Source organism: Saccostrea cucullata, unplaced genomic scaffold (assembly GCF_032062105.1).
Source record: "Saccostrea cucullata isolate Sc308-1 unplaced genomic scaffold, CSIRO_AGI_Scuc_v1 ctg2153, whole genome shotgun sequence".
Classification (NCBI taxonomy): Eukaryota; Metazoa; Mollusca; class Bivalvia; order Ostreida; family Ostreidae; genus Saccostrea; species Saccostrea cuccullata.
In genome coordinates, this window is record NW_026936910.1 from 20,109 (window position 1) to 33,961 (window position 13,853).

General features: G+C 35.7%; 1 protein-coding gene across 1 annotated transcript; it reads left to right on the forward strand.

Annotated features, from left to right (window-relative positions):
* The first annotated feature begins 128 nt into the window (after nucleotides 1-128).
* Nucleotides 129-12,335, forward strand: LOC134246848 (uncharacterized). The gene is given in 6 exon segments (XM_062729194.1): nucleotides 129-740; nucleotides 2,225-2,470; nucleotides 6,143-6,318; nucleotides 9,572-9,797; nucleotides 10,201-10,314; nucleotides 10,617-12,335. Coding segments are annotated over 6 exon segments (2,130 nt in total). The 5' UTR covers nucleotides 129-286; the 3' UTR covers nucleotides 11,531-12,335.
* Nucleotides 12,336-13,853: the final 1,518 nt, after the last annotated feature.

The window sequence follows — 13,853 nt, forward strand, 5'->3', positions numbered from 1 at the left end:
AAAGAAGGGGTGTCAAGGTTTCAACCATTGCGGTTCGAAATGCGCAGAATATAATTGCGATATAAGATTTATTGGAAACATTCGCACAGAGATCGCTGAAAGGTGTTTATGCATGGATTAAAAAATGAAAACGTCGAAATCAGAAAGTGCAGCTGTGATAAACAAATCGCATGAATTTAGAACGACCTATTAGCGGAAGTTGACAGCATGCAGGTGTGACGTCAGAGGGAAAACAGAAACAAGATGGAAAACTAAGTTATACAGGTGCGTAATAAGCCGTGTTATCATGATGAATTCTGACCTAATTACCCCAAAATTTGACGCTGATGATGAAGGAAGCATGAACGAGGACGAGTCGGAAGTTGTCATTAGGACAGGGATAAATTATTTCAAAGACTACGTGAGTGCGAAGGGACACAGTCTGCAGGCACTTGCTATGATGCCGCCCGTTCAAATTGCAGATTATCTGAAAGATTTCTACACAACTATTAAGTCCCAGGATGTCGAGCCTTTTCCGTCGTCTCTGAAATTCATAAGGAATGGTCTGCAAAAATATTTTATGAAGCATCATGGCATTGACATTGTGAAAGATAGAGATTTTGTGCATGCGAATAGTGTTTTTGATAAAGCAATAAAACAGGTTCCCCGTAGGTGTCATCGGCTTAGAATAGAATTCGAGGATCTTAAAAAACTCTACATGGGTCCTGCTTTGGAACTCGAGCAGCCTATATGAACAAAGTGTTTTTAAAGATTCAATTTGTACATAACAAGTTATTTTTTGAGAGCAATCCAAAGCAGAGAAAAATTGAAGTTGCAACAAGTATGTTTTTATATGTGTATTGAATTGCACAGACAAAGACACATGCAGTTTCAAGTGATAACCTTTGACTAAAGCAGGAGTGAACTCGCAATTTTTTTTTCTCACTCGATTGACCATTCATCTTAATTAAGCCTTGAGTTATGTGTAGATTTTTGCAGTAAAATTGGTTGTGGAGAGTATGCTAAAGCAACAGCTCATTCTTTGAATTGCATCAACTTCAGTTGCCAACTTTTTTGATAAAATATTAAAGTGTGTCCTGACAGGCTTTCACTGCAGTCAAAAGCTATTTCATGCATACTTGGAAATAATCACTGCATCAATCAGCAATTATATGCAACATGTAAGAAAAATTATTTCAAAGATAACAAAAGGGGTTGCACTGAAATTAACAACCATTTGAGATTGTTTGACTTTTATTCCAATTCATACAAAGTTGAAAACACAACTAATTTCTTAAATAATTTTTCGCTTCAAATTTACACGCCATGTTTACCATTTGTGTTTACATTTAGCATGTTTCAGAACTCTCAGGATTGTTTGTAGTAAATGGACTGATTAAGATTTATCCCTTGTGTTTATTTTGCTACATTGCTAATACGCAGGTCAGGAACCTGTTGTAGAACAATCACCCCTTTTTAACGATTGAAGGTTCATCTATATTGTGAAAAGTTCAAGGGTGCATTTTTAAAGAATCTACTTTGCACCATTGGGGTTGCCACAATCCATTAATCGCAATATAAATTTATTGGAAACATTAGCATACTTAAAATCTTGATAAAAGTTTACTGATTAAAGATTGAACAAATCAGAAAGTACAGCTATGAAAAACAAATCGCATGAATTTAGAACGACCTATTAGCGGAATTGACAGCATGCAGGTGTGACGAAGGAAAACAGAAACAAGATACTAAAAGAAGTTATACAGGTGCGTAATAAGCCGTGTTATCATGATGAATTCTGACCTAATTTCCCGAGGTAAAAAATTTGATTTTCGCACTCCTGATGATGATAGGAAGCAAAATGAGGAAAAAAAGTTGTTTAGGAAAGAATGGATAAATTATTTCAAAGACTACGTGAGTGCGAAGGGACACAATATATAAGCACTTGCTATGATGCCGCCCGTTCAAATCGCAGATTATTTGAAAGATTTCTACACAACTATTAAGTCCACAGGATGTCGAGCCTTTTAACATGCTCGTTTCTGAAAAAAATTAAAATAAGGAATGGTCTGCAAAAATATTTTATGAAGCATCATGGCATTGACATTGTGAAAGATAGAGATTTTGTGCATGCGAATAGTGTTTTTGATGTCACAGTAAAACAGGTCCCCCGTAGGTGTCATCGGGGAAGGGGGAATAGAATTCGAGGATTTTAAAAAACTTTACATTTTTTAAACCTTAGCAGCTTCTGATACTTTGCAGAACAAAGTGTTTTTCGATGTCAATTTGTACATTTGCAATCGTGGAAAAGACTTTCTGAGAGTGATGTCGAAATCTGACTTTGAAGTTGCAACAGATATGGAGGGACGACGGTATGTTTGGCTGAAGTATAATTCCAAGTTCAGCTTCAAAGAGTTGATCGGAGGGCTGAGTGAGAATGACTCGGTCATTCATGGAAATCAGATTGGCGAACGCATGTATGAGCGCCCAGGTATTCTATTTTTAGTAAAATTGGTTGTGGAGAGTTTTGAAAGTTTCTTTGAATTGCATCAACTTCAGTTGCCAAATCTGTGATCAGTCCAGTTAGAATAATCTAAGTGTGTCCTGCAGGGTTCGACACTAACATTTTTAGGCTTTGGTCCGGCCAGACTAGTGCGTCTTTACTTTTACTAGTCCGCGATCAATTTTATGAGTCCGTCAAAAATAAAAATAAATAAATAAAATTAATGTTGCAATGTACTTTTTATACTTTTTTTTAAAAAAAACAAAAACAAAGCATTTACATGAAATGTTTATACCAAGAATTCGTTGAAATCGCACAATCAGGAACTACGATCATATTCCTGATCTCATTCGTTTTTCACTATACATGATTACATCATCTAAACATCTGACATCTTTCTTTATGTGGCATACTAAATCATAATCGCTAAAATGTTTAATTTCATTCCTGACCAATGAGTCCTAAAATTAAGCGCCGAATTGACTCAGAATTACCTAACTTTCTGCTAAGAAGCTAGAAAGCTAAAAATAAATATGGGGTTTTCCAGTGAAAGTTATCGAAAATTTGAACATCGGTAAATTCTTTTTTTTTTCCCCAGAAAATTTTATTAGTCCGTTCGGACTAATTAGCTACAATTTTTATTAGTCCGAATGAAAATGTATTAGTCTGAGACTAACGGACTAACGTTAATGTCGAACCCTGTCCTGGGTCAAGCCCTCACTGCAGCATCTTCGCTAGCCAAGAGTTTCTGATACGCTACTCTCCTCATGAACCCTTGGCAGTACAGTGAAGTCAAAAGACAGGATTGTTTTCGTCATGTGATCTCGAATCTATCAAGTTTTTGTCACGTGATCTGGAATCTGTCAGGTAGGGACAGATTGTGTCATCGACAGAAATAAAGACGCATGTTTAAAAAAAAAAATTAAATCAAAGTGTTTTTTCAAGAATAATTAAGAAGCAATAATTGAATTATGTTATTTTAATATTTATAGTACAAATCTGACGCTTTAATATAGATTCTTAATCACATATTTAGAAGATATTGGATGACACCATAGCTATTCATAGAATTGCATGTTATCTTATGGATCGTTGTTTACTTGCGTTTTTCATTCCCGAGATTAAAGAGTCAAGAAGTATCCCGAATGCCAATATCATCATTTACAAAATTGCTGATTGGTCGACCAGGTGTACCGAAGCCCAATCAGAACTCAAGGAAAAAACCTAACTTCTATCAACACCGTATGCCACGGTATTATGAGGAGAGTAGCTTATCAGAAACCCTTGGCTAGCGAAGATGTCACTGCAGTAATAATATGTCCCATATGCTTGCAATATACATGTAGCAAATCGGAGTGGATCCACTCTAAAGCAATTTTGAAGAATACAAAAGGGGTTGCACTGAAATTTATAACCATTTGAGATTGTTTGCCTTTTTATTCCCCCCAAAAATTCATACAAAGTTGAAAACACAAACTAATTTCTTCAATAATTTTTCGCTTCAAATTTACACGCCATGTTTACATTTAGCATGTTTCAGAACTCTCAGGATTATTTGTAGTAAATGGACTGATTAAGATTTATCCCTTAATTGTGTTTATTTTGCTACATTGCTAATACACAGAAGGAACCTGGTCCGTAAAACAATCATTTTAACGATAGAACGTTCTATCTATATTGTAAGTTCATGTCTTCAACATGTACTTTGGAACAGGAGGGGCTTGCCAGAATCCATTCCTCTTCTGTCAACTTTTTTCCCATACTTTAAATCTTGATAAAAGTTTACTAATAAAGGCATTGAACATTGGGGCAATGGTTTAGACCCTTCAGATTCCCTCCTACTTTCATTCAACATGCAGAGGTTGCAGAGCACTATTCAAAGAAGGTTAAAAAAAAAATAAAAGACTGAAAGAGTGTTGTCTTTCATGTCGTCCCTCCCCCTCCTTCCCCCGAAATAGAATTGTCACGTTCGGACAATTTACTATTTTTCCCGAGGTAAATCATTAATTTTGTCCTCTTTAAATTTGCCCACTCCTATGCCTTGTATACTATAAAATGAAAAAAAAATAAATTTTGGGAAGGAATGGTCAAATTTAAAGAAGATTACTAAGTCGTGATGAGACCACAATATATAATGATCATGATGATGCAGATTTGACCTTTTAGTTTGTTGCAACTTTTGCATATTTGACATTTCTAGACCAAACTTACTCCTACATGCCCATGAGTAAGAGCCATGCTTTATAATTTACCTTGGGGAAAAAAAACTAAAATTAGAAAATCGTCCAAACGCAAGCCAACAATCCTATTTCGTACTTTTTCCACGCATGAGTGAATAAAGCAGTCCCAGGGTGACCGTAAAGCAATCCAGGGGACTGCTTTCTGGATATTTTGGGTGTCACTCTGCCATGGTTGGGATTGGTTGGTTGGGGGTGCATGGGGATGGGGGAATCAAAATTCTTTTGGTACCAATTTTTTTTAAACCAAACCACTTGTTCTTCTTCAAATACACTGCTACCTGTACATGTAAGTGTTGAAAGTAAGAATGCTAAATCTATGCCCCAATATTCAATGCCTTTACTAGTCTTTTTTTTTTTTTTTTTGGAAAAAAGGGGGGAGGCTCCAAGTCTCAAATGCCTGTAGGGGGTGGGGCACTCAAAGGGATGGATATGGTAATTGGAATATTTTGATTTTAAAGTGAATAAAAAGATATTTGTGTTGAGTATTTCAATTAATAAGATGATTAATGTGCTAATTATGTTCTTTGAAATTCCTGATTAAATATACTCTCAGAGCTTTTAATAACTCATACTTCTTAATTAAAGCCTTTGTATGTGTCATTTTCATTTTTTGGTGAATACTATTGGTTGCATTGTATCTACATGATACAGGTCAGATATTTACAATTGTCAGAGACTGTTTGATTGGCTAATTTTTGAAAGTGTTAATTGCACCATACACACATTACATCACCAGGATCAGATAGTTGTATGTAATTATGTCAATTCTTCACGAGGGTCTATTTTTCAAGCAATTCTTTCCAGACAAGTTTTATATTTGTTCACACAAAACTGTTATTGATTTCTATTTTAATCAACTTTGAGTTATTTAAATACCAATGAACATGATGAAGCAAATTTTTAAATTAAAATATAGACTTCATTTAACCATGTATATATAGTTTAAAAAAAAATGTCATATCCATAGATCATAATATTATGCATATGTTATAGAGTCTGATATACTAATATTTCAAAAAACAAAATGATGGGTCCATGTTTTTAAAATTCTGTACATTGATATTTGGAGGTGTAAATAAACTGAACCATTTTCTCCTTTTAAATCAAGCATATCCCTTGTCAATCATCTGTAGAATGGAATACAGCTTTAACTTGCTGTTATCTCAAATGCTGGTATTTAAGTACCAATCCATGTAGTGGGCATGTGCTAGTCAGTAGTGTATGTCTGTTATTTGGAAGACCCAACTGCTGATTCTTAATGTATATATATAACTTCTAATATCTCAAATCATAGGAATCAGATATATATCTTAATTTTTTTTTTTTTTTTTCAGGGTCTATGATAAATCTTTAAAGAGTAGAAGAGAATGCATAGTTACCCAGGTTTGACTATACGCACTCTTTGTTATTCTTTTCCCAGGTGATCCTAAATGTCCCGTGGCCTCGTTTCTGCAGTACTTAACACATCTTCACCCAATGACGGAGGCGTTCTGGCAAAGACCGAAGCGGAACTTTGTGTCGGAGGATTATGTCTGGTACGATAACACCCCGCTGGGAAACAGCACAATCAGCAAAATCATGACCCGCACATGTCAGGTAGGTCAAGGTCAGATATTTAGTGACCTAATTTATAATCTTGGTAACCGCAGGTTTGTCACTTCATATTCACTTGGTATGATATCCCCCTCCCCCCCCCCCCCCCCCCCCCCCCCCCCCCAAAAAAATAGATCTGTAAATCACACGTTTTATTTGTGAGAACTTTTATTTTTGTAATTACCTGAGAACATCTGTTCATAAAAATTAAATTATGCCCCCTTAGAAGAAGCGTTCTGTCTGTCTGTTCACCAACAGTCTCTGTTGACTTCATTTTTCTTTGCGCAGGTTGCACATACTGAAATTCTGCTTGAGTATGGTCAAGCAATATTGGACAGAGTTATGCCCTTGGACTTAGAAAATTTGCAGTTGTTTGCAGTTTCTATTCATTTTCTTTGTATAGGTTGCACATGTTGCACTTACTGAAATGAAATTTGGTTTACAGATATATCATTAAAATATTTTAAGTCAAATTCTGCTTTGGGTGTGATTGAGTAATTTTGGACATGGTTATGCTCTAAGACTCAGAAAACTTCGAATTTACTATAATAGAGGCCTTCCAGGTAAACACAAGGTATTTAAACAGAATAGTGCTTACAATTGCACCAGAAACGGAATTGCAAAATATTATCACAAGTGTCTGTGAATCTAGTTTAAATATTGCGAAATCATTCAACTACTGAACTAGTCAGGATCAATATGCAGAACCTTGTGATTTATTTTATAATTTACAAAATAGTTTGTTATAAAATAAGTATATTTAGAAATAATACAAAAAAGTATTGCAACATTCCAAATGAACATGATGAAAGTGTCTCAGCATTGCAAAATTTGATATAATTTTCCTTTTCGGTTTGCCCCAATTCTCACTGATCTTTACACCAGGCCAGTTTATTTTGACATTTTACATGTTTTACAAAAGCTTTCGCTATTGTAACTTGGAAAATTTTGCCAGCCAGCATGGTCCATATTTCCTTCCTCTTGAGCAAAGCAAATTTTGAGAGCAATTCACCAATGTTTTGCTTACCAACATTGAAATTTGTATGTGTTATTAGTTAATAGTTATTAGTTTGCTTTCTAGTAGAATATTTGAATTATAAAAGTAAAAAATTATTACAATTAACTTATACCAGTGTTTAAAACTCACTGTAAAATAAGCGAGACATGGAGGACTGATTGATAGTTAAAGTTGTCTGCCCTGCTAAAAATCTACTAGCCCCCCCCCCCCCCCCCAAAAAAAAAATTGTTATTTGAAAAGTTTGATTTAGCCAAAATGTGAATGGGATCGACTCACTATATATTTGATTCCGGACCTATACGCATGATGAATTCTACCCATTTGCTTGTTACACTTTGCAACCAGTAATAGTTGATTTGAAAGTTTTATCAAATTTATGGAAAATTTTTACTCATCAAGCCGGGCGTCAAAATTTGTGCGTCTCGAGCAGTCGGGTGCAGGGTTATTATCTCACCTCAACGAAGTTGGGGGAGCTTATGTAATACTGTCGGTGTCAGTGTCGGCGTCCCAGGTAAAGGTTAAGTTTTTTGAAGCAGTTTTCTTTTCAAGTACTTCTATGACCTATATTGATTAGACATGCATGGAAGATGTTTCTAGTGTGTTTCATTGTACCAGTCAAAGTTTCAGATGCTGCAATTTCAACAAAGGAATGACCAGGTTTAATATTTTTGGAGCAGGTTAACATATTTGGTGCAGTTTTTGGTGTAGGTCTCATTTCCAAGTAACAATAAGCCCTATGTTGACCAAACTTGCATGGATGGTACATCTTACTAGGATGCACACTACCAAGCTGCTGCTTGCTTTGGATGCTGAATCTGACCTACATTTTCCGCATGAGTAAACAGGTTTATGTTTTTGGTGCAAGTCTCATTTCCAAGTAACTATGAGCACTATAGTGACCAAACTTGCATGGATGATGAATGCAATACTGGTAGGATGCAATACTACCAGAATTGCTTCAGATGCTGAATCTGACCTACATTTTCCAGTTCAGTAAACAGGTAAAAGTTTTTGGTGCAGGTTTCATTTCAAAGATACTATGAGCCCTATAATGACCAAACTTGCATGGATGGTACATCTTAGGATGCATACTGTCAGGCTTGCTTCGGATGCTGAATCTGACCTACATTTTCCGGTTGAGTGAACAGGTTAAAGTTTTTGGTTCAGGTTTCATTTCCAATTTACTATGAGCCCTATAATGACCAAACTTGCATGGATGGTACATCTAAGGATGCATACTTCCAGACTTGCTTCGGATGCTGAATCTGACCTACATTTTCCGCATGAGTGAACAGGTTTATGTTTTTGGTGCAGGTTTCATTTCCTAGGTACTGTGAGGCAGCCCTATAATGACTAAACTTGCAAGAATGATACATCTTAGGATGAATACTACCAGACTTTTCTGGATGAGTGAAAAGGTTAAATTTTTTGGTGCAGGACTCATTTCCAAGTAACTATGAGCCCTATAAGGACCAAACTAGCATGGATGGTACATCTAAGGGTGCATTCTACTAGACTGACTTCGGATGCTGAATCTGACCTACACTTTCTAGATTTGTGAAAAGGTTCGTTTTTTATACAGGATTCATTTCCAAGTAACTTTGAGCTCTATGTTGAGCAAACTTGCATGGATGATACATCTTAGGATGCACACTAATGGACTTGCTTCAGATGCTGAATTCGACATACATTTTCCAGATAATGGACCTCGTAAAAGTTATGGGTGTAGGTCTATTACCAAGAAACTATAAGGCTTATATAAACCGAACTTGCACAAATGATGCATCAAGGGATGAAAACTCTCAAACTTGCTTCAGATGCTGGATTTTAATTACGTTTTTATGATGAAGAACTAGTTTGAAGTTTTTATATAGGTCTATTCCAAAGTATCAAATCAAAATTGCATAAATTTTGCATTTTTGGATGTACACTTTTTGTTGGTTAATTGTGTGACTTGGCCTTACTTAAAGACAACATTCGTTGAGGTGAGCTCTGTAATCTCTGATTACCTATGTTTGGACTTTTGGAAAAATTCCATTTGGGGGGGAGGGGGCATGAGTGTTTTACAAACATCTCTTGTTTATTAGGATTTGAAATAACAATGGTAAATACGTGTATCATGAAAAAAAAGTTGTTGGGACCGCACACTCACTTTGGCATTTCCCTGATATATCATTCTATTAGACTCAGTGTTGTGTAAAATAAAGTTTGAGTTTAACTGTATGTTGTCTATTTCAGATGGCAGGACTTTTTGAGAACTACACAAATCATGCCATCAAGAGTACATACGTACCGGTCATAGAGAACATCTGCCAGGAGGCCGCCAGAAAGCGCGTGGAGGGGAGTTCCCCACCCCTGCAGCAGAGAAGACAGGTCTCACGTACAGACTCAGGAATCGGGGAGGGGTCAGTCTGCTCCGACGTCAAGGACGGTCAGACAGATGACCTTGATGAGCCCAAAGATGGTGAGAGGTCATAAATAGACAGTAATAATTATAGTTACTATAGTCATACCTTGCTATATGTATACTTGTATGCAATGTGATGGGACCAAGAAAAAATGACATTATGGGGATTAGAGATAAAGTTCAACACTGATTTCTCAAATAATGAAATGTCAAAGTGATTTAGAGGTTACCTCATAATTAATGTATTTTACCAGATCTTATAGATCATATGTAGATATTTTAAGTCTTTGGATATCAATAAGTTTTTTTTTGTTCCCATTGATTTTGAGATATCGAGGTTGAATTTATCTGTATTAGGTTAAAAAATAATAAAAAAAAAGAATGATGTATGAAATTCAATTTCATTTATAAACATGACATTGAAGATAGATCTGTTTTTAAACTGTATCTTCCTTTTTAGGACTACGCCAAGCTAAAATGAAGGTCCTTGACGTGGTCCATGGCCTGGAGGTCAAGGACATCCGTACTTTTGTGGAGTGGATCAAAACATTTAGGGTGGAGTATGATGGAGGGGGTAAGGAACATATTGAGAAAATCTTGGCATTTAAAATTATATCAAAGTTAATGAACCATGATAATGAACTGTGGATAAAAATTAAAAAAAAGTATCATAATCCACACTTCAAGAAACTACTAACAATTTAAGTGTCAAGTGAATCCTTTCTGAAAACTTTTTATTTTTAATATGATGGTCTGAATATTTAAGCTTACATGTTGAATAAGAGGTACAAAGAAAAAATAATGGCATGAATGAATTAATGCACAAATTGACATGAAATGAACTTTTTGATTATTATTAATATGTATATTCTGTAGGTCTTGTGGTTATGTGCAGCCCAGTGGACCAAACCAACAGTGAAGCCAAGAGTGACATCAAACCAAAAATAGACCTGGGTCTCGTAAATGGGGACAGACTGCGAGAATACTCCCCCACCCCACCTCCCAAGAACAAGTCTGGATCCCCCTCCCCCATGGTTCTTAAGAATATTGACCCCCTGTCCCGTCTTTCCCATCAGGACAGCAGAGAAAAATTGGTGGAGGATCGAGCAGAAGACCTAGGGGTGGCGGTGAAGCAGGTGGAGTTTGAGTGTGTTAACAACACCTACTGCTCCACGTCCAGCCTTGATCCTCTGAAGATCACGGTGCCCAGTGAGAATTCCGTCCTTCTGTCTGGAGTCTCAGACAGTGTCCAGGTACTGGTTCACAACAAAGACTCCCCCTCAGTCATTCCTGAGCCATTGAAGTCCCGAATCTTCTACTCTAAGCACGAGAAAGACGTGGCTGTTCTGTCCGTCTTGAGCAACAAAGATGGTAACTCCAAAACAGCCTGTGTCCCTTCTACGGCTGCCGCCGAGAAGACGGACTGCTCTAAAATACTGCAAGATAAACACAAGCCGGTAAAGAAGAGAAGTCTTACCGACTTGCATGCTGGGATACCGAGGGAGGAGTACGAAATGCCTCCCAGAAAACAGCCAGCCATCAGTACCATTCCTCCATTGATTCCTAAGTGTCAGCAGACGTCGGAGTTTAAGCCCACGTCTATTTACAACGTCCCAATGTTAAGCCAGGTGCCCCTCTACGACAGGCTGCCCCGGTCCAGGAACATGCCCTTCGCCCCGGTCCACAGGAGCCACAGCAGTCCCCTGATTACATTCGCTAACAGTGCACCCTCTACAGTGCTGAGGAACCCTGGGGAGAACGGGGATATTAAGAGGGAACAATACAAGTGATAAGTCAGTGTTTCTGTATGAAGAAAGAAGGACCACATTATATCAGATTTTAGTCAGACTGAGTGTAGTTAATCTGTTTAGGTTGAGGTGAGTTTATTTAACTTTATCACCAGGGTAGTGATTTTTTGGGTTAATTGTGTCAACGAGGTCAGAGGTTGTAGGAGGAAGGACATTTATAATTACTGTCATATTTTGTATTAATTATAGGGATAAAGTTTTACTCTTAACTGGTGTTTCCATACATTTAAAACTGGTTTTTGACTGGTTCAGTGAAAGAGTTAGTCTCCTTGTTACTGATATTGTATATTTTATCATACATTTTGATTTTTTTACTTCCATGTTTTCTAAATAGTTAAAATACTGGATCAGTGTATAAACACTAAATGTGTTTAACAGTAAAGCTTTGGTATATTTGTTTGTATACTTTGATAAGACACACATTTTACAAAACTGAATGTCTTTTAAAATCACTTTATTTACAACTTTTGCTGTGTCCATTTTGTAATTTCTCTTTTACATGTTTTAGGGATCAGATGCCCGATAATAGAGAGGTTAAGCATTTTAGCGTGTATGTCTACTTGTACGTGTAAAGCTAGAAGTGATTTTACACGTATGCGTAACTATCGTTGTGTACAGTTTAACAAACTGTACTTGTAACTGTAAGTGTAAAACGTCATTTGAGCAAGGCACTTTACAATCCATTTGTATTAAATAAATCTATGACTGAAATAAAAAAACATACATTGGATGTACGTAATAAATTCTCAACTTCATACCAAATACTGGCTGAAAAATATATATGCTGTAGTTTGATTTTAAAAAGCTACAAGTTTTCACTTACATGTACTTGCAAAGCTACACGTTATGTACAACTTGTAGAATTACGCAGTTTGCAAAACTGATGATGTAAATCGCATAAAATTAGGGGAATTCCCTAGTTACACGTAGACATACACGGTCATCTGCTTAACCTCTCTAATAAATCAGAAAAGGCTCAGTGTCTCCAGTGTAGGTTGCGGAGGATGGGAGTTGGGTTGGTGGGTTGTTATTGAAATATTATTTCTTTGAAAAAAATTCTATTCCCGGAATTCAGAATGTAAGATAATGATATTGAGCTAGAGGATCCTCCATCATGTAAAATGTTGTTGTCATGTTCCATGCATGATTATGGAAAAACTCACTGGCTACTTTCAAGCTCTGTGAACCTTGTGAAAATAAAAAATAATTCATTTGACCTATAATACTGTTAAAGGAGAGACATCATAATGTACATAATATCTACAAAAAACCAATTTCAGGTTTTCACATTTATGAATTCTTGAGATATTAGATATTACATTTATGTATTCTGCGACTGTTATTTTTCCGAAAAAAAGTTTTGTAAATATACTATTGCATAGAGCAAGCATACAATAGGAATTGCTCATTTAAATCGTTTAAAAGATGTTCTTATTTCCAGTATGTACATGTACATGTAGATATGTAAAATATTTGTAAATAAGTATTTCTCGATCTGTAGATAGTTTAAAGCTTGCCTTATATTCTGTACCTTAGGCCGCTGCCTGACTGATTGTGTATAATGACCAATGTTTTTCTAGTTAGTCTGTTAGAAGGTTTTATAATTTTTAGAATTTAATTAATGAACATTTTTCATTGTTAGGTAACTATTAAATATATTGATGGAGGTAATATGTGTCACATTGTTCACATGTCATGGAAATATTCATTGCATTTCATTATAAAAAATATACCTTTAGTTAATTGATGACAATGAATAACAATAATTTAATAACTTGACATACATTTTAACATTTGCAAATTAACAATACATTTTTTTAAAAGTTAGATGTAGAAATCTGATGTTTATCAAGCACTGTGATGTTGTTTCCATGGTAACAGAAAACAAACATTCCATAACACATTTTTTTTTCATTATTGATAGTTAGTTATTTGACATTTGTAATATACATAGATACATAAACTATTCAATTGTCATTTTAAAGGTTGGAATTGTTAAAGGTTGATCATTAAACTTACCCGGTGAATGATTGTCTGTTTACTGAAGCATTTGAAGATTGTTAACATTTTAAGAATTTTGTTTCATTAAGATGGTGTTATGTTATATGTCTTGAATTAGTCTGTAGGATGCACTGCAGCTCCTCATTCCAAGTTGTACACAAATTAAAATCAAAACAAATTTGTATAAAATACCTTATTTTTACTCCATATTAACTTTTACCCCTACACTTTTCCTGAAACTGTAATTTCTCAAAGTCTAACATTCTTTGTAGGATAAAAAAAAAATTATGCACAGTGCACTTTC